A 19956-nucleotide genomic window follows, 5' to 3' on the forward strand; every position below is an offset into this window, starting at 1 on the left:
GAGAGGCCACAAGGGAGGCCACCCAACAAGTATGAGTCCATCTAAAAGATGACATTGTAATGTGTCTTCTCTGACAACAACAGAATGGGGCAGTAACAGAAGCCAACCTGGAAAGTTCGCCAATGTGTGGGAATTGAGAAACTCTTAAGCAATATGTCAGAGAACAAATCACAGAGATATTAGACAACACGGGAGAGAAAGGTGAAAGAGGCAGTCTAGAACTAGAAGACATGGCGAAGCAGTGGTCATCGGGAAATGTATCACTACAAACGCTGTATAGATTAAGAAAGGCTTCACAACCACAGCCCAACTTCAGCAACCAGACCATCAAGTTGTGGAAGGTAACCAGTAGCATTAGCAATATAGCCTGTAGTATTGTGGTGGGGGGGGGGGTAGGGGCATGTCTATGGGATCACTTTGGCCAACGACTCAAAAAGATGTAACCCATTCCTGGTACTGGGGTTTTTATTTGGTAGCATTTGGTGTCTAGATGGGGTATTATCCCCTATTATGTAGTTACTTTGTTTAAATTCAGTTTTCTTCAATGGAGTAACACTGGTATATCATCACACTCCAAGGCAGCCTAATCAGGAGTAGATGACCAACATGAATCAGACTTCATGGTTTTTAGTGGCCCCTTCTTTCTTTCCTTCTTTCCTTCCTTCCTTCCTCCCTTCCTTCCTTCCTTCCTTCCTTCCTTCCTCCCTCCCTCCCTCCCTCCCTTCCTCCCTTCCTTCCTTCCTTTCATCTTTTAAGACAGGGTTTCTCTGTGGAGTTTTGGTGCCTGCCCTGTAGACCAAGCTGGCCTCAAACTCACAAAGATCTGCCTGGCTCTGCCTCCCCAATGCTGGGATTAAAGGCATGCGCCACCATCCGGCATCTCCTTTTTTTTTTTTAAGAGAGAGAAAGGACATGATGTTGTGTGAGTAGGGATCGGGAGGATTTGTAAAGAGTTAAGGGATGGGAAAGAATATGAGAAAAAACATACTGTATAAAATTATCAGTAAATTAAAAGAAATAAAAAATAACCTAACTTTGTTAAGGAACAAAAAGAAGAGCAAGCTAAATCCCAAAGACAAAGAAAGGAAGTAATACATACAGAGTAGATGTGAATGGGTTACAGAATTAAACAAAATAACAAAGGAGCAGGAGCAGAGGTGTGGCTCAGTGGGAAAGCACATGATTGGCATGCATGAGATCCTAGGTTCAATCCCCACTACCAAAAGAAAGAGAAGATATAAATATATGAATATATCTACCAAAAGAGAATGACTCAATTATAAAAAATTCCTAATAAAGTACAAGTAAATGCTACTAAATATTTAAAGGTTAACATCAGTCCTTTCAAACACTTCCAAAATATTTAGGAGGAATTATTTCCCACAAGGTCAACATCTAAATATGCAAGAAGCAAATATCTTGTCTCTTATTTAAAAAATATTGCAAAGAGCATTTTGGGAAAGAATGTTGATGCAACTCTCAATTATCTCTTGATAATTTATCCCACAGGGCCAGCATGATCTTAATATCAAAAGCAAGGGGGGAGCAGTATATGGACAAAAATCTTTTGTAAATAAAGATGCAAAGCTTTTCAAGAAAACACTAGAAATCAAAACCTGTGACATACTATGGGTCATAGTCACATGGGATTTAGCACAGGAATACAATTTAAAAAGTAATTCGGGCTGGAGAGATGGCTCAGTGGTTAAGAGCACCAACTGCTCTCCCAGAGGTCCTGAGTTCAATTCCCAGCAACCACATGGTAGCTCACAACCATCTGTAATGAGATCTAGTGCCCTCTTCTGGCCTGCAGGCACACATGCAGACAGAACACTGTATACATAATAAATAAATAAATCTTTAAAAAAATAATTCATGTAAGTAGATAAAACAAAAGAAAACAATACCTAAAAAAGACCTATGATCATATCAATTGATAAAAAGGAGTCACTTGGCCAAATTAAAAAAACAAAACAAAACAAAAACAACTTTTCATGCAAATGTACCCCCCCCCCCCCCACACACACACAAAACCAACCAAATAAGAGGGCACTTCCTCATCATGGTGGAAAGTACCTAAAAGCCCCTGTGTGCTTTACACTCAGTGGAAGAGACTTTCTCCTGAGGTCAGGAATGTGAAAAGGATGTCTCCTATCTCCTCCGCTATCCGGAGCGCACTGGAGGACTAGCTAGAGACAAAAGCCAGGAGAAGTGAAAGGCAGATTGGAGAGAGAAGCCAAGCCTTGCCTGTCTGCAGGGTTACCACAACAGACACTGACATCCCAAAGAACCTGCAGAGAAATCACCAGAGCTAACACCCAAATCCAGCAGTTTCAGGAACCAACTGAGTAATAATAATAGAAAAATCTATTATTTTAAAAATAGTAAAAAAGATGTGTTTCTATATATCATCAAAAATAACCAAAAGGGAAATTAAGAAGGTGAGCACATTTATAGTAACATCCCAAAGAATAAAAAGCAAGAGGAAAAAATGCAGGTATAAATGTGAAAGAATTCTACAATAAAATCTGTAAAGGACTAAAGAAGAAATTAGAAGGCCTGAATAAAATTGAAAGATTATTTGTTCACTGAAAATATGACTAAAAATACCAACATTCCCCAAACTGATGTAGAGTTCATTCAAACCCAGTGAAAAAATCACATGACTTTTGTGAAGAATGGAAAAGCTTATCTTTAAGATCATGCAAAATGGTAAAAGATTCCAAGTATCAACAAATATAGAAAAAGAAGAAGAAAATTGGAGGATTTGAATTTTCCAATCTCAAAAATTTTGAAAGGAATTGAAATGAGATCATGCTGGCATACAGACTGCCATGAGACTAGTTCTGAGCCCAGGCAAAATCTTCTACATTTTTGCTCAAGTGATTTTTGACAGGTGTGCCAATACTCTTTAACAGAGAGAGAATCTCTCTTCAACAAATAGTGCAGGGACAGCTGTTTACCCACATGTGTGAAGCCAGACTCCACCTCATATACAGAAAATTAACAATGCATCAGTCGCCTAAAGCCAATAGCTCCAACTATTCAACTCTCAAAAGAGAAAGGGCGTTTGTGATATTGTGTTTGACAATCTTTGTGCACTATGATACTACAAGCAAAGACAACAAAAGAATAAATAAATTACATCCCATCAGAATGGAAAACCATCTGTCCATCGAAGGACATGATCAACAGAGTAAAAAGCAACCAAGAAGATAGTAGAAAATATTTGTAAAGGATATATCTGATTTTTAAAAATCAGTAGCCAGGACATATACAGAATTCACGTAACATCATCCACAGCTTCATGCCCTTTAAACGATTGGATGAGACCAGGAACAGGAATGGTACTGGGTGGAGCATGTGAAAAATGGGAAAAGGTACATTTTTAAAGGAGTTTAGAGACCTGTTTATTTAACCTTCTCTTCCCCTTTTTTGGACAGAGTTTCATGTAGCTCAGGATGGCCTTGCACTGTGATCATCAGGGTTGACCCTGAACTTCTGATCCTCCTACCTCCATCTCCTGATTACTGAAATGATAGGAATGTGCCACCATGCTCAGTGTCTGTGATGCTAGGGATGGAATCCAGGACTTTGTTCATGCAAGGCGAGCACTCTACCTATGGAGCTACAGCCCCAGGTCCAATGTGCTGAATTATAATCTTTTTAAGTGAACAAGCAGTTTGAATGGACATTCCTCTAAAGAAGATATTTAAGTAGTGACAAACTCATGGCAAATTGCTCAGCATCTCTTTCTATTAGGGGAAGATAACTAGAAACCATAGTGAGACAGCACTTTACACTCAGTAGGAGGGCTACAATTTCAAAAATGGAAAATAGTGGCTGTTGACAATGACAGAGAAATTGTATATTGCTTATCTATTGTATATTGCTGGGAGGTCTGGAAATTGGTACAGCCTCCATGGAAAGCCACTTGGAAGCTAAAAACTAAAACACAGAATTACTATAGGATCCAGGAATTACATCCCTGGGTAATAGATTCCAAGTAAGTGGCATTAGGTACTAAAATAAATACTTGTTCATTTATGCCAGCAAAATTCATAGTAGCCAAAATGTGAAAAGAACCCAAATATCCATCTTAGATGCTCATTCACAAAATGGAATATGATTTGGAAATGAAAAGGAAGGAGCGCTGGTACATGCTACTGTGCAGATGGGCTCAGAAAGCTTTATGCATTAATGAGGCCAGCCAGAGGCCACGTGTTACATACAGCCACCCACCCTTATGAAAAGTCCAGCATATTGCAAATCCACAGACCCAGAATGCAAATGGATGGTTGCCAGAGACTAAGGAAGAGGGGGATGGGATTGTATATGGGCCTTCTTTTGGGGTGCTGGAAATAGTTTGAAAGTAGACTGAGGTCATAGAACATGAATATACTGAATACCACTGATTTGTTCCCTTTTAATCAGTCAATTGTATGTCCTGCATGTTTCTATTCAATCAAAAATACAGGCAGAGTATAATAATTCTACTGCCCGGTTTAAAAATGTGAAAAGAAAAAAAAAAAACACAAATAAACAACAACAAAGCCAAAAGACAAAAAATGCTGTGCACAGTCAACAGTGTGTTTGATTTTCTTCTCTTTGCTATCACATATTTTGGAATTTTTTTTGGTATGAATATTTACGACTCTTTAATAAGGTCTAGAAACTAAGTGGTTTGCCTATGTTGCATGATCAATCAAAGAAAGGCCAAATCTCTTATAAGGGAGATGGGAGAAGAGTAGATTGGTCTGTCAGTTGTAGAAGGTGTGACATCACGTCTTGATATTGATCTCAAAGTGTGTTAATATCTTTTCATTAGTCTGGAAACTAGATTTGAACAAATAGGAAGCACTATTAGAGAGGATAAAAGGGCTCTTCTCCTTTGTTCAGACATGACTTGCCACTGGACTGGGGGGTCCCCTAAAGCAGAAGATTCTAGCAGAAAAGAGGGTAAAGGTGCTTGCCTTCAAGAGGAAGACGAGTTGGGTCCTTAGCACCCCCATGGTGAGGAACAGTTCTGTAAGTTGTCCTGTAATGTCCACAAGTACACTACAGCACACACACTCACACACATACTCTCTTTAATACGCACACATACACGGAATGATAAAAATGTGTTAAGAGACGTTTTAAAAATACTATCAGTAAGAATGAGGAAGCCCAAGACGCGGTTGTAAAGCTGGCTGCGTACTGCCTGCAAGTTTGGAAATGGAGACAGAGGCTAAGGAACAGGGGTGGCTGTGGCTGGTCAGGGTGGAGGGAGTCATTCTTCACCAGATTGCATAAGTGACAGCAGACAGCTGTTCCACTTCTACAGGGAACTCGGAGTGCTGCTTAAATAGCACACAGCACTCTCTCACTTCTATATTAGGAAAGACTGGATTCCAAGAGCAAACTGGACCCAGGGGACATGCACCCTCTCCTTTGAAATGGTAGAAGTCTAAGGCAGTGGAACCTATTACACTCTAGAAGACTAGGAAAAGATTCTCAACCCGATGATGATGATTCCGGACCCCTTTGATCTAACCAATCACATTTGAAGAATCTCACTTATTTATGAGAACTGAGATTTGGATTCCTTATATTGGCAGCCAAAATATCCCTTCCAAATCAGCGCAGACCCTTTGCTCCAAATCAGCTGGCAGACAGGATCACATACCCACAGAGGCTCACTCCAGGGAGAATTGTATCTGCCAGATGCCACGTCTGTTGTGAATTTGTTTAAATACTTGTGTGCAGTTTAGAACAGGGTGAAAACCTGCATGTGGGGTTGTAACCTGAGTAATCAGCTCCAGCAGGGGAAGGGAATCCTGGACACACTGCAGGACTGCAGGCCGCTGAGTCCCACGTGCTGAACTCAGAGCCACAGAGGGACCCTGCAAGCCAGGCTACACAGCCTGGTAGTGAAACCCCACCACTGGAATGCCCCTCTCCAGATAAGCGGGAAAGAATGCAGTTAAGAATCTTATCGTTCAAAATACCTGTCCCCAGGGACCTGCCTGCCAGGCTGCACACTCTGGCTGCTGACAAGTCTGCATGGACTCTGGCTTGACCTCAGGGTCACACATTCTATCACTTAATCGATCTTCGCCAAACTGACACCAGACCTGGCGGTGCTTATGTCCTTTTCCACAGGTGACCAAGCACTGGAATGAAAAGCAGAGGCAGTCAGGGTTGTTTCTGATCAATGTGCTGGGGCCTTGGGGGATGTTCTCTACTGAGAACAGGTGGTCCCTTCCCACGCTCAGCCTCTCTCTACTGCTGGGCAGCAAGAGCGGACACATCTAGCTTTCTTCCCTTCCCTTCATCACTCTCTCTTTCTTGGCTCCCCTTTTCCTCTCTCTTTTACCCTGGCAGTGCATCCCAGAGCCCAGGCTGGCCTCCAGTTCACGGAGCATTCCCATCCTCTCACCTCCCCACTCCTGTCCTTGCCGGTGGCCCACTAACTCTGGTTCCTGTGAGGCTGGGGTCCCACCCACAGCTTTGTGCATGTGAGGCAAGTGCTCTACCCACTGAGCGACATCCCCAGACTTCTTTCTGGATTCCCGCTCGACTTCATTATGACATTTTCGTGCGTATACCCCATTCCACTTCACCCGTATCTGCTCCCACTGGCTGCTCCCATTCCTCCAGTGGGTTTCCAGTCTCCTTCTTCTCCTTCACTGCTGCATCATTCTCTTACATCCCCTTTATAGTTAAGGTCTTATGTCCAGTTTCAAACACAGAAACTGAACAGTGTGCCATGCTTTGAGAAACAATAGTCAGGAGGTTCAGTGTGAAGAATTAAAAGCTTGATCAACTTGTACACCTCTACCACCAAGTCACAATGTCTCTGTGCCTCAATATTTACATCTGTAAAATGGGGATAACAATAATTCTGACTCCAAGAAACTGAAGTGTCTAGCACATATGGTATACATGTATGACATTCTGAAGAAAGAAAAGCTGTTAAATATAATCAGCATTATGATTTGTGCTCATTTTGGAAAAAAATTTTAAAATTATGTAAAGAGCATCAAAGACAAAGCTAAAATAACGAAAGTATTTTCAGCCCTTTATTCTTCTTTCCTTCCTACTCTTTATCCAAGGGTGTTGGGTGTGAACTGAATGCTTGGACAACCAAGCTGAATGCTCAGCGTGATGCAAACCCTTTTGTAGTCAAGGCTTGCTACAAAACTTTCTTCTCCTTTCCTTTTTTTTTTTTTTTATTTTAGAAATGGGTCTTATGTAGCTCAGGCTAACAGAGCCTTAAATTCACTACATTACACATAGCCAAGGGTGGTATTGAACTCCTGATCTCCCAAGGGTAGGATTACAGGCCTGTACCACCACGTCTGGCTATTACTTCATTTATAATTACACTTTAACTAGCATTAGCTATCTAAGTAAAATGGTGACACCACCATCTTCTGTCATTTTTTTTTTAAATCGAGGATTTAGTGCTTAACCCATCGCCTGCTGGGAAAGCACTGTATTGGTTGATCACTTGTCCACAAATCAGACACAGGTGAAGACGCACAGTGCTACTTCACCATTCCAGTAGCGTGGAGGGTTTTCTTTTCGGGCTTGGCATCTGAAGTCAACTCATATGGGGAAGGGAAGGGCATGCATACAGGAGCTGTGGTTCTAGCCACCTCGTTCTACCACATTCCTGACTTGGCCAGTTAATAAGGAATACCTACTCCTCAACTACTTGCATCCCCTGAAGGAGGTGGAGCGAGGCCCCCTCTTGCTGAGAATCTCACTGGGCTATGACAATGCTGGGCTCCATTAATAGTGAGGATGAACACTGCATGCAAAGACCGAGAGACAGACACAAACAGGATTGCCTTGGGCTTCATAAAGCAAGGGATGAGAAGGCATCACTCTGGAATTCTCAGCCTGGCCTTTTCCCCTTTCCCACAAGCGCTCCCATGTGCGCTGGATGTGCAAGTCAGGTGGGCCATTCACTGCTAGTTCTCTTATTTCAAAGACAAGGAAGATGAAAAGCCTATTGTTGGACTCATGTCTAAACTATTTTAACCTCACACTTAATTAATTTCCAGCCAACAACTTGCAGCTCACAGAGCGGGGAGGGCAGGAACTATTACTTCCAAGTCAGCGGCAGAAGCTACTGGGCTGTGAGTGTCAGCCGAGCCCCCAGTGACTTTGAAGTCCCAGTGGACTGAAGGATTTCAATCATCACGTAAATGGAGAATAGTCATTGCTTCCTCGGGGGAGAAGGAAGAAAGATTCAGTAGTCTGCACCCTCACGGGACCCTGGGAGATCCAGAACTGAATCATTGGAGTTGACCTAGGGACCAGCACTTGCCCTGCTCACCTCTGACCAGTCCCCTGATTTCCAATGAGGACAAGAGAACTCATTACATCTCTGTACGACAACTTTCTCCTGACGTATACATTTGCTGTCATCCAGGACATCATTGCGGGTGTTGACACAAAGAGCTCTTCTTCTCTGGGTACCACCATCACAGCTTTTAGAACACTATGAGCATAAAAAAATAATACAGTAGGGTGTTTTTGAGTTTCTTATAAAATATGCTTAAAATCATGGCTATACTGCTGCTTTTAACCCTCAAGGAACAAATGCCCTGCCATAGCCAGTTCCAGTTTTTATTTGGGAGACTCTTTCACAGTGCTCATTATTAGGTTTATACTGAAGTCAACATAATCTCACTGGTAAATTGAGACTAAATTTGGGATATAAAAATGGTCGGCTGATTAGCTTTACCATTAACATTTTTCTGGATGTTATACCCAAGTTAGATGTTGCAGTTTAACCTTGGGATTCCTTCTTGCAGAGCTTGACTTGGCCAGGGATTATAAACCAAACACTGTTCTTTCTTCCATACAGCTTAAATGGGTTTCTTACCACAACCCCAGAAGGAGCCACCATCAACTCATTGGATTTAGTATCCAAGACTCTCTCAGAGCAAGAACCAACTTACTTCTGTCCAAGCTGAATAGCGCCATCCACCTGTGTTACATTCTCCTGAGCATTTTTCCTGGTTGCTTGGTTTGGGTTGACTACTACAAAAACTGTCATCAACCTTCTCAGACTTCCCATCCAGCCTGCTGTATTTGGCACAGTGGATGTCTAAAGTGCGGTAACCCAAACCACACTGGGTACTGCATTCACTTTTGCTGGCAACGTGCCACCTAAACAGAAATAATGGTAGAAAACCAACATTTGTGTTAAATATATGTGTCACATCCAACTAGTGGGAGAGTTCTTTCTTTCTTAATTCAAATATGATGAAAGCTCAAAGCCAACGCCAGTTAAAAATTCAATTTCAAGCCAATGTCTCCATGTATTTTTCATGGCTGCCAATGTACAAGGAAGTCAAAGAACCACAGCCAGAAATGCTATCTCTATGAAGCATCTGCCAGGTCCAGTCCATCTGAAATTCAAGCAGCAGAAAGAAAGAAAAAATGGTACTCAGCAGAGCAAAAAGAAGCAATTTTTATATTTAAGAAGTCCAGGCAAGCATTTCACTTGGCTCCTTAGGCTCTCTCTTGGAAAACTCAGCTGCAGGATTCTTCTTTGCGTGTGTCTGTGCTTGCAAGTGCTCAGTCTCTCTTCTGATAATAATGCAGAAATGAATAATACAGACTATCATTGAACATTTCAAGTGCACTACACATGGTGTACACATGGTACATATTATTATTATTATTATGTTGGAATGAAGACTAAGCTTCTTGGGTTTGACCGCCAGCCTGACTTCAGGATCAAGAAGAGACTCTGTCTCAAAGGAATGAGGCAGAGAGTGATGGGCCAGGACAAGTGACCTCCTCCTCTGGCTTCTATGAAGGTGGCATACACCCTTACACATGTGTGCATACATTGTACACATGACTGGAAATCTCTTAAAGACAGTAGGCATTGTGCGTGTGAGTGTGTGTGTGTGTGTATTTGTATGTATGTGAATCAGTGTATATGTGTGTGTGTATATGTGTGTACATGTAGAGGCCATTTCAGGTGTTGTTTCTTATGTGCCCATGTCATTTTAACCACATTTATTTAGTGTATGTGTGTGTGTGCATGTGTGCTCGTGTGTGTGTGTGTGTGTGTGTGTGTGTGTGTACCAGGTCTGGCAGTCAGAGTACAACTTGTGAGAGTCAGTTCTCACCTTCTATCATGTGGGTTCCAGGGATCAAACACAGGTTATGATGCTTGGGGCACATGCCTTTACCCCCTAAACTATCTTACTAGCTTTACCTTATTTTCTGAAAGAGGCTCCCTTACTGAGACCTGGGACTCTTAGATTTTGCTAGATTGGTTGGCCAAGAAACCCAGGGCTCTATTATCTCCCCAGCTTTGAGGTTATAAGGCCACACCATTGCACTCCACATTTTAAATGTGGGCTCTGGAGATGGAACTCAGGTCCCTCATTTTACACTTTTAAGCCCATAAAAAAATCTGCCACCTTTGTGTCCCCGATATTTATAAAAAAGCCTTCTGACCACACAGGTGCACAATGTAGACTAAGGCCTACTCTTATTTTTATAATGCAACAGGAACAGAGTTTGCAGTGCTTGAATGTAAAACAAAAATGTTAAAAACATTTAATCAAAATTTTCTGAGTCAGCGATCTTGAAATGTATTTGGAAATCTAGAAAAAAATAATTTCCCTTTAATCTCCAGGAGATTTTACTCTCCACTGCCAATGCCCTACATCTCAGCACTTGGGTGGTGTTCCGCTTTTCAGCTTCCTAACAGTTCACACGAGCACACCTGTCTAGAGGAGGAGCTGGGAAAAAAGAGGAGCACAAGCCAACACGCATATCAAGGAGTTTCTTGGTAATGTCCAAAAGTAGGTCAGAGTTGACCACGGGCAAACAAAGTGGGCTGTGATTTTCCATGACACTGAAGTAGCGTCAGGGAGATTGTGTTCTCGCATGGTAAACGAGGGCTTATAAACTCACCCTTTATCTCATCCTGTCACAGGCCAGTTGGGCCAACTGTCACTTCCTACAGGAAGTGAGGCAGAGAACACTCAAACTCAATTCAACACAGAGGCATCTGGAACTTTCATCTGCACTCTGGTTTTTGGCTGCCTTCTCGTGGCCTCCATCACTGCTTCCCTGGGGGAAGGCTACTCACCATCTGGCAAAAGGAGGGAGGTGTCCTGACAAGAAGGTGCCCCTGCAGTTCAGGCTGCTAAAGTCACTTCCCTGATATCCCATAATCCCCAGGGCCAAGCAGAGATCCCTAAAGTATCTGTGAGAAAGAAGCTCATGGCACTACCTTAAAAAAACAAAAAACAAAAAACCAAACCAAACCAAACCAAAACAAAACCTCTAAATGATATCTAATTTGCTTTGCTTTATACTCTTTCTAGACAGGGATCTGTTCTTCAGCACAATGTACTCATAGTTCATTTTATGGGAAATAAAAATACTAGTATCATATTTAGCTCTTATATTTCAGGAAAGTATTTTCTAGTCAGGCATGGTGGTGCATACATGTATTCATTACTCAGGAGGTGGGAGCTGGAGAACTGTGGACTTAAAGCCAGCTTGAGCTACATAGAGAGCTCCTGCCTCAGAAATCTGAGGACTGAGGTTATACTTCAATGGTAGAGCCCTTGCTAGTAGGTGGAAAGTACAGTGTTCGGCCACCAACACGGAAAAAGTAAAACAAAACCTATGTTCCAATATGTTAATAAGTGAAAATCAAGAAAATAAGGTATGTCTTTAGGAGCAGAGATGGGGGGCTGGAGACTGAATGGTTTTGAGAGCTACCAGATGAAATGGGTTTCTACACTGTAGACCTTTGGAACTCACAATGTTGATCAGCATCAGGAACCTTCACACCAGCAGATGAAGTTTTGGGGGGGCTTCTCAAACCCAGAGGCTGGTTAAGGGCCGCTTCACCAGACTCGCGATCCACAAACATGTTTGGGGAGAAGCTCTTTTGGCGCTTGACGAACCAGTAACCATTCCCTCTCCACTCTCTCAGGTGTGCACACAGCTAACTGGTCACAACTTGGCATAAGTTTTGATTAGATGCATCTTCAGATGGGCAAAGGGGACAGTGCATCTCCCTTAGGTTTGGTTTGCCTCTCTGTACATTTTAGTAGGCACCTTTCACTTTTCCAACTATCAGTAGAGGCCACCGACTGAAAGCCTGGTCTTCTACTGACTTTTAGGCAGGAGCATATGCTTGCCTAGTTGTGTGGCTCTCAAGCTAATCCTGAATTCTTTCTGCCACTCACTCTTGACTTCCTCCCCACTCTGATCTGAAGGGATAAATAAATCCCTTTGCCTTCTTATCTCCAATCAGAACGGCTTTTGTCATGCAGCCCTGTGCTTCCAGCTGCTGTCTGTCCTCACTTAACCTCTGCAGAGTTTAAAAAAAAAAAAAATGTTCTTAAAAGTAGACTCTGAATGGGGGATTTAGAATAACACACTGACCTAGTTATTGATCAGATAAAAAAAATCAGGCAGAAGCTTTCTTTATCTGGTATTATGAAAAGAATATAAATGAAAATCAGAGGATGTGCTATTTAATCAGCAGACATTTGGGTAGCATTGGAAGCTCTCACACTTATTACCAGAGAGAAAGCCTGTGTCACCACATCATCTCATCAAGCTGAAGCTTCCTGCAAGATGGAGGAAACAAGATCCACCCCATATGGGGATTAAGTGGGACAAGATGGACATGTAACACCCGTGGAAGATACTCAATAAAATAGCTACGATTATCATGACTATTGCTATCCTTGGTGTTTTAGTCTCTAAGCAATTCCTATTTTTGCCTCCAATCCTTAATTTTGTGTAGTGCTGAAGATCAGACCCAGGGCCTTGCCCATGCTGCATCCTGGGCCTTTGGTTTTGTGAGACAGGGTCTCACTGTGTAGCTGAGGCTGGCCTTAAACTCTCAATCTTCCTGCCTTTGCTTCCCTAATGCTGGGACCACAGACATAAGCCCTGGTACTGAGCTTCAGCTAACTTTTAAATATTGGCCAATGAGGAGGCAGCCCCCTTGTGATATTCTGTGCAACCTGACGTAAAACTCTTCAGAGTTGAGCCTACCTTGTCCTGCATGGGCTTTTAAGATCTGTGTGAACACGTTTACAGCTTCCCCTGCAGGAGAAAGCAGCACCATTGCACCCCGAATTATGGCTCATATTGATGTTGTTCAAAGAGAAAAGTACTTGGCTCTTGGAGTAATAGTGCAAACATTAACTCCACTTTGAAAAGGACATTTGCTGGGTAAGCTTGGAATAGGATTATTAAATAGGATAATAAATAGGATTATTATTATATCATTTGTTTGTTTTTACTGTCAGATTCTATTTCTCGAAATGCTTTGTACAGACTTGTTTTCTTTGCCATCATAAAAGTAGGAGGCTTAGCGTTCTAGGCAGCAGCCCTACAGTATCTGCATGTATCATTCAGGATGTGACAAACTCCAAACTGAGTCAGACAGCAGAGAAAAGAACACATGCATGGAGTCCCAGTGCAGAAGAATGGATGGAACAGGACAGACACTGGTAGAGATGAATTCTTCATATGTGGGACCACAGAATGGGTCACATGAGGATCGTTCTACAGAATTAAGAAAGTAGGAATGGAAAAAGCTTTCGTCTAGAGTTGGAGCATACAGGCTCTCCTGTTGGATGGATCACATTTAATCCTCTGCTGCCATGCTAACCAGTGTGATCTGGAGCAATTGGCATAACAGAGCTCAGATTTAATATTTTTATATATAAAACAATTATAAAAATCTATCCTATGGTTGTAGTGGTTTGAATAAGAATGGCCCCCAAGAGCTTATCTATTTGAATGTCAAAAGGGAGCAGCACGATTTGAGAAGAATTAGAACGTGTGGCCTTGTTGGAGGAAGTGTGTCACTGGGGCTTCAAAACCTCATGGCAGCTTCCTCACCTAAGGATCAGGATATAGCTCTTCGCTACTTCTCCAACACCATGCCTGCCTGCTACCATGCTCCCTGCTATGGTAACGGACTAAGCCTCTGAAACTGTAAACAAGCTCCCAATTAAATGCTTTCTTTTGTAAGAGTTGCCTTGAATGGGAAGGAACGGGAAAACAGGAGGGAGGGGAAACTACAGTTAGGATATAAAATAGATGAATAAATTTAATTTAAAGAAAGAAATAATAATAATAAAAAAGAAAGAGAAAAAGGAATTGCCTTGGAGAAAAGAGTTGTCCCTTCATGGCTACGGCACAATGACTAAGACAGCAACAGTAACTGAAAAGTTAATAGACTATTCATTGTATTAAAGGATAATAAAAACCATTCCATTAATGTGGGGATATTATATATAGCTGTTCTGAGGGAGACCCTATCTTAAAATGTAAAGAGAAGGCGGGGTTGGCTCCGTGGCTCAACACTTGCCTAGCATGCACAATTCTCTAGGTTCAATCTCCAGTAGTGTGAAGCAACAACAGCAACAATCCTGACAACCAAAAGAAAGGCCAGACCTTAGAAAGGGCCTCCTCTGCTGTGATGCCTGCAGAACGGTAGGAGATGTAGTGATGGCTAGACACGGTCTTCCCCAGCTCGGTAACCTTGCTTCCCAAGGAAGATGTGCAAGAACCCAGTGTCTATTCAGCTTAACTGTTACTCACATTTCCCCCACCCCCATGAAAGACTCCTTAATTATAACTTAATTTAATTCAATTGACTGAAGCGAACAGGTTTATATGGGCACTACCTAAAATAAAATACTGCCTCATGTTGACATTAATATCTACCTTTTAATGTCTTGTTTTTTACAATGGCTTTTGTCTATACTTTTTGACAAGCCACTGAGCAACCCAGTCAGTGATAATAGCATCAGAAAAAGGGTGGTCAGGTGGAAACTGCCAGTTTGAAGTCAGAGCCTCGGGAGAGGATGGGAAGATGTACGATACACATGTCAGTCACCATTGCCCCCTGACCCCTAGGACAGAACACTATTAATTGATCATGGCACATTTTCTCTCAGGCCCACAAGAGGACCTTATAATCTGTACTCCTGCACCAGGTAGCTAACACTATGAAGATTCAACATGGTGATGTGATGTGGAATGTTCAAAATGCTTATGTATGTACTCAGCTACTTGTGAATGGAGAGACCTTACCACATTCCTGAACTATTCTATGCTAATGAATGAAGAGAGCTTATCAGATTCTGTACCGTTCTATGCTAATGAAGGGAGAGAGTTTAGCATATTCCCATACTATTCTATGCGAACAATCTCTCTTCTGTAAATGGGCAAAGTAGTCACTGACCTGGAATGTAGATTTTACAGTACAACCCTCCAGTTGTTGGAAACTTACATATGACACAGTTAGCCTCTTAGGCAATAGGAACACTTTAAAATTCTTCACCCCCTCAATATTTCTGCCATAAGATACCATACCTTTCCTAAACACAGAACTGTGTGAATACCTAGATAGTTGTTTTAAATTTTGTTCTTTTTCCCTCCATGCTTTTACCTTAATGCACAGCATCTTCTCTCCCTCCCCCCCCCCCTCTCTGTATGTGTGTTTATGAGTTGTGTATGTGTATGGGGTATACGTGGACTGAAACTTTTGTGTACATAAGAATTGTGCATGGTGTCCACTCTAGATGGAAAGGGAACACCATGAGGACTCTTACAGGGACTATAAGTCAATGGTAAGGCCAATACCTAATCAATGAGTTGTGAAGATCAAGTGAGGATGTTTTCTGACAGGCTATGCTCTGTTAACTAGTTTTAACCTTTAGGAGAACAAGAAATCTAGTTATAGATCTCGGCTAAGTGGTTTCAGTACGGGCTCGAGCTTGTGTGAGGAAAACTAGAAAAAGGTCAGCAACCCTTGCCTCTAATTCATCCCACACAGGAACTCCACTCAAGCCTGCTGGACTCCGGAAGAAAGATACAAGAACACCAGAGGTCTCACCTCAAGTCACAGTCCGTGCCGCACGCTTCAGTGACAGGTCCTGGCTGGGGCAGCCGGTCACATCTTTGATCAGAAACAGTGAGCTGATCAGACTCCCTGGTGCAAACAAGTTTTCGTCTCCGCTCCCCTAAGCAAAGAGTAGGAACATTACGCCGAGGAAATAACCTTTTCTGAATGAGATCAAGGACTTGCCTGAGTTTTCTATAAAAAGCTAGGTAGTATTTTCAGTTTTGTTGGCCTTATGATCTCTGTCACACTTTTCAGTTCTACCAGGACAGGAAAAAAAACCAGCTGCCCACAGGCAGTATGTCAACAAATTGGTATATCCATGTTCTAATAAAATTTTATTAATAAAAAGAGGGTAGTGGCTGAATTTGATCCTGATGCTGTAGTTCGCTGACCCTAATTTAACAAAAGGAAACAAAACTAATATAAATTATGGCCAGTAAAGCCACATGATGGAAACTTAAAGTGGCAGTATTGATTCTGCATGGTTTCACATATATTTTCAAACTTCTTAGGAGAAAATGTAGCATGAACCTGACATGACCTGAATCTTAGTTCAATTTGACAACCAAAATAACCAGAAAGGTCCAAGTAAATGAAGTGAGAAGATGCAGGCAGGCAGAAAGGTTTGTAGGTTGTATATATATAGCTGTTGGGGTTTGTTTTGTTTTGTTTTGTTTTAATCAGTAAGTAAACAAAACACCCCTCCCCCCCCCACGCCACTAAATCCTCAAGCCCACAAAAGCGGAAACTCTTGAGCAGATAGATACCTTGGCAGGGCTTGCTACAGGCTTGCCATGGCCCATGACTGTTCCAGTAGAATTGCTGAGGTTTGTCCTCAATTGGAATATTGAATGAGTACCGCACATCAGGGTTATACAGCTTTCCCACTGACAACACCTGCAATGCACAGAGAAATTGGAGAGAAGTCTGCGGGCCTGCTGTGCCAAGGGGAGAGAGCCACCGGCCACCATTCAAGTTTTTACCTGAAGGAGAAGCTCTTCCTCGATCCGGTCTGTGGCATTAAGTCTTTCCACAGCATGATCAGATCCACTGTACTCGATCATAGCATTCCCCACACGGACCTCCCTTTTGGACATTGAGACAACAAAGTCTCCATTTAGCAGGAACTCACCTTTACTGTTTGATAAAGCTGTAGATGAGAAAAGAGACTTAGGTGAGGTGCTGCCACTGGCCAGCTGTGTTGCAAAACAAAAACAAAAAAATCTTCGATTTGTCAGGGACCAGCAGAAGACTGGGGGCTTTTCAGCCAGACCATGAGTTCACAGTCCTGGTTGGCCGTGTGCTAGCTAGCTGACTGTGGATGACTAATTCTTCTTGGTCTCAAACTTTTTTTATCTCTAAAGGGACATAAAAACACCCATTATGGTGCCTAGGCAAACTAAGAGAGATATAATATAAATGTCCTCTTCAGTCTGAAGTTACTTACATAATATCGATAGTTGCAGGATTAGAGAAGAAGGCTGAAATCTTAAGATCTGACACACACACACATGCTACCAGGAGTAGGAGACAACAGTCCCAGAAGGAATATCTTACTTTTTAGAATGTAGGGAGAAGCTACCGGGAAAATTAGAAGTTCAAGAATTTTTTGTTTGAAATGAGGTCTCCTTTGCAGCCCAAATTGTGGCTAAACCAACTCTGTTTATCACTCTGGCTTCAAACTTGCAGCCTTCCTCTAGCCTCTACCTCCTGAGTACTAGGATTCAAAGCAGGAGCCTGGCATAACCAGAAATTCCCTCTCAAATAGCTGCATTTCAAAGTTTGCCGTTGAACGGAATCCTAAGAACACATCACTTTTCTACCGCGTGATTCGGCTGCACAGCTTATGTGAAAACCCTGGAATGGAAGACCGATCCCTTTGCTTCCATTGCAACAGTGGTGGCATGATTGGAGTTAAAACACAATTTGGTTAGATATAAGATAGAAGAAATGTATTTTCATATTTTTAGATTAATTTTTTAAGGACACACATCTCAGTGAGGGGTAGCATAACAACTCAGTAGGTAAAGACACCTGCTGCCAAGCCTGATGAACTAGGTTCAATCCCCAGAATCCATATGAGTGGAGAGAACCTAATCCCTCAAGCTGTCCTCTGATCTCGATACACCAAAGCACATGCATGCCACTTCAGTTAAATAAATAAATTGTTAAAAAACATGTGATTTTAAAATTTCAGTGACACTGTTTCTCTTTAGCACAGATCACACAACTTTGGTCTCATTTTAAGCCTGCCTTGTAGACCTGGGTCCCATGTCCATGGTCCAGCTGCTTCACTACTCAACTTGGAGTTTGCACTGTACTACTTATCACACCTCAATGAGGCCGGCCTGTTACACATGTTACACATCTGTACTTGTGAATGAATGTACAAATGAGAAAAGTATGATTTACAAATCACTAAATTAATTGACCAAGGCCAGACAGCTTCTAATCATGGTACTCTGCCTCCACAACTTGTGAGACACTAACATTGTCCAAGAAGAGAGCCAGCAAACATTTGTCCAGTAGACAAATTCCCTCATTCATTCATTCATTCATTCATTCATTCATTCATTCATTCATTCACTCGTTTACAGATAGAACCAAGATCTGTGTAAGCTACAGCTCTTTAACAACTTGGCCTGACTGTTAAACTGTGTGTACCTTTTAGTACCATTAAAACCATTTCACAGCTCTCCTCTATAAACCCCAAGATCCTAACCCTTAGTAGGCTAGTGAAAGCTAGTAAAAGAATGAAGGAGTGATTGAAGCCGACATCCCTCACCCCTGGAAAGGAGAATAGAACACTTCCACCCGGATGATCATTCTCTGGCTGGTGTGAACCTCACCCTTAGCTCCTGGAGTGGAGGACCTGCCAGTTCCATTAGATGCAGCAGTTTCAATGGGTAAAAGAATAAACGAGATTGTTCCCTTGGCACCTCAGGCTGTTTCCAAAGCAGGTCACTTACACATGATAGCGTGATGGGCTGTCAACACCACCACCTAGTTCTTTCAAGTTAAGTCACACGCTAGCTAGCCCAAAAGGGGGAATAAAATGCCACATGGTAGACTTATAAATTGAGTAGCAATCTGGTTTTGTTTGAAAAGAACATGGCCTCTTCTGTGTGAATCCCGTCTCTTCCCATGGCTTCAGGTTGCCTCTCATGCCTCTCCAGAACTGGGGCAAATGTCACTGCATGTTTCTTATCCCAGTTGTGAGGACAATGAGAAAAGAGCTCAAATGCTGTAAACCCTTCTCATGATTTGTCCCTATAAATGGTTTGCCCATAGAGTTCTGTAAAGATGTCAATGAAATGAAACTCTGGCTTTCTCTTATACTGTGAGGATGTGTGATTTCCCACCACCAGCGTTAATTCAGGGCTAAGCATCCCAGAGGCAAAGAGGTCTCACAGACATGGTCACACTTTCTCCTGAAGAGATAGGAACGTGGCAGGGACAGTACAACATGGTTTAACAGTACAACATGGTTTTAACCCGACAAGAGGGATTCCCGGGGAAGGTGACCTTTGGCTGGCAGACTTTCTGCTTCAGTACCTCAGGAAACAAATCGTTTCCCCAAACCTAGAGATGCTTGCCCCACTTCCTGCTAAGGAGATTAGGGAAGCTAATTTCCTGGGTTTCTGTCCCTTCTGTCACACCCATCAGAATGAGCTTGCTCCAGAAGTTCCACTAGAAAAGTCTTCCTCTCCAAAACATACAGGAAGAGTGTGAGACTTGACCAATCTTTACACAGCTATCAGGGATAAGGATGAAGGTTGTTTAACAACAGAGCAGCAATATCTGGACTCAGCAAAATGCAGGGTGGTGGGCTGCAAAGTATCCAAAGTGTTCTGCTAATAGCACCTTGCTTCAAGCCAAGAGTATAAATATGCACACCCCCATTGGGTGACATCAGATCCACCCTAACCTTGTAAAGAACCATTGTGAGGTTTGGGCTCTGGGGTCTGTTTTCACACTCGATGGGCTGTGATTTGCAATCAATGCTTGCACGCTGCTCATTAGCTTTCAGATAGGCT

General features: G+C 42.3%; 1 protein-coding gene across 4 annotated transcripts in view; it reads right to left on the reverse strand.

The window, feature by feature from the left end:
• Adamts9 (ADAM metallopeptidase with thrombospondin type 1 motif 9) overlaps positions 1-19956 on the reverse strand; it is a 169357-nt gene that overhangs the window by 92692 nt on the left and 56709 nt on the right. For all 4 annotated transcript variants that reach the window (XM_036180602.1, XM_036180603.1, XM_036180604.1 and 1 more), the window contains 6 exons: positions 16903-17069; positions 16687-16816; positions 15911-16037; positions 8958-9168; positions 8330-8494; positions 5991-6155 (listed from right to left, as the gene is read on the reverse strand). In XM_036180602.1, coding sequence (XP_036036495.1) covers positions 5991-6155; positions 8330-8494; positions 8958-9168; positions 15911-16037; positions 16687-16816; positions 16903-17069 — 965 coding nt within the window. The remainder of the gene's footprint in view (positions 1-5990; positions 6156-8329; positions 8495-8957; positions 9169-15910; positions 16038-16686; positions 16817-16902; positions 17070-19956) is intronic.

The sequence above is a fragment of the Onychomys torridus genome, chromosome 3 (genome assembly GCF_903995425.1).
Source record: "Onychomys torridus chromosome 3, mOncTor1.1, whole genome shotgun sequence".
Classification (NCBI taxonomy): Eukaryota; Metazoa; Chordata; class Mammalia; order Rodentia; family Cricetidae; genus Onychomys; species Onychomys torridus.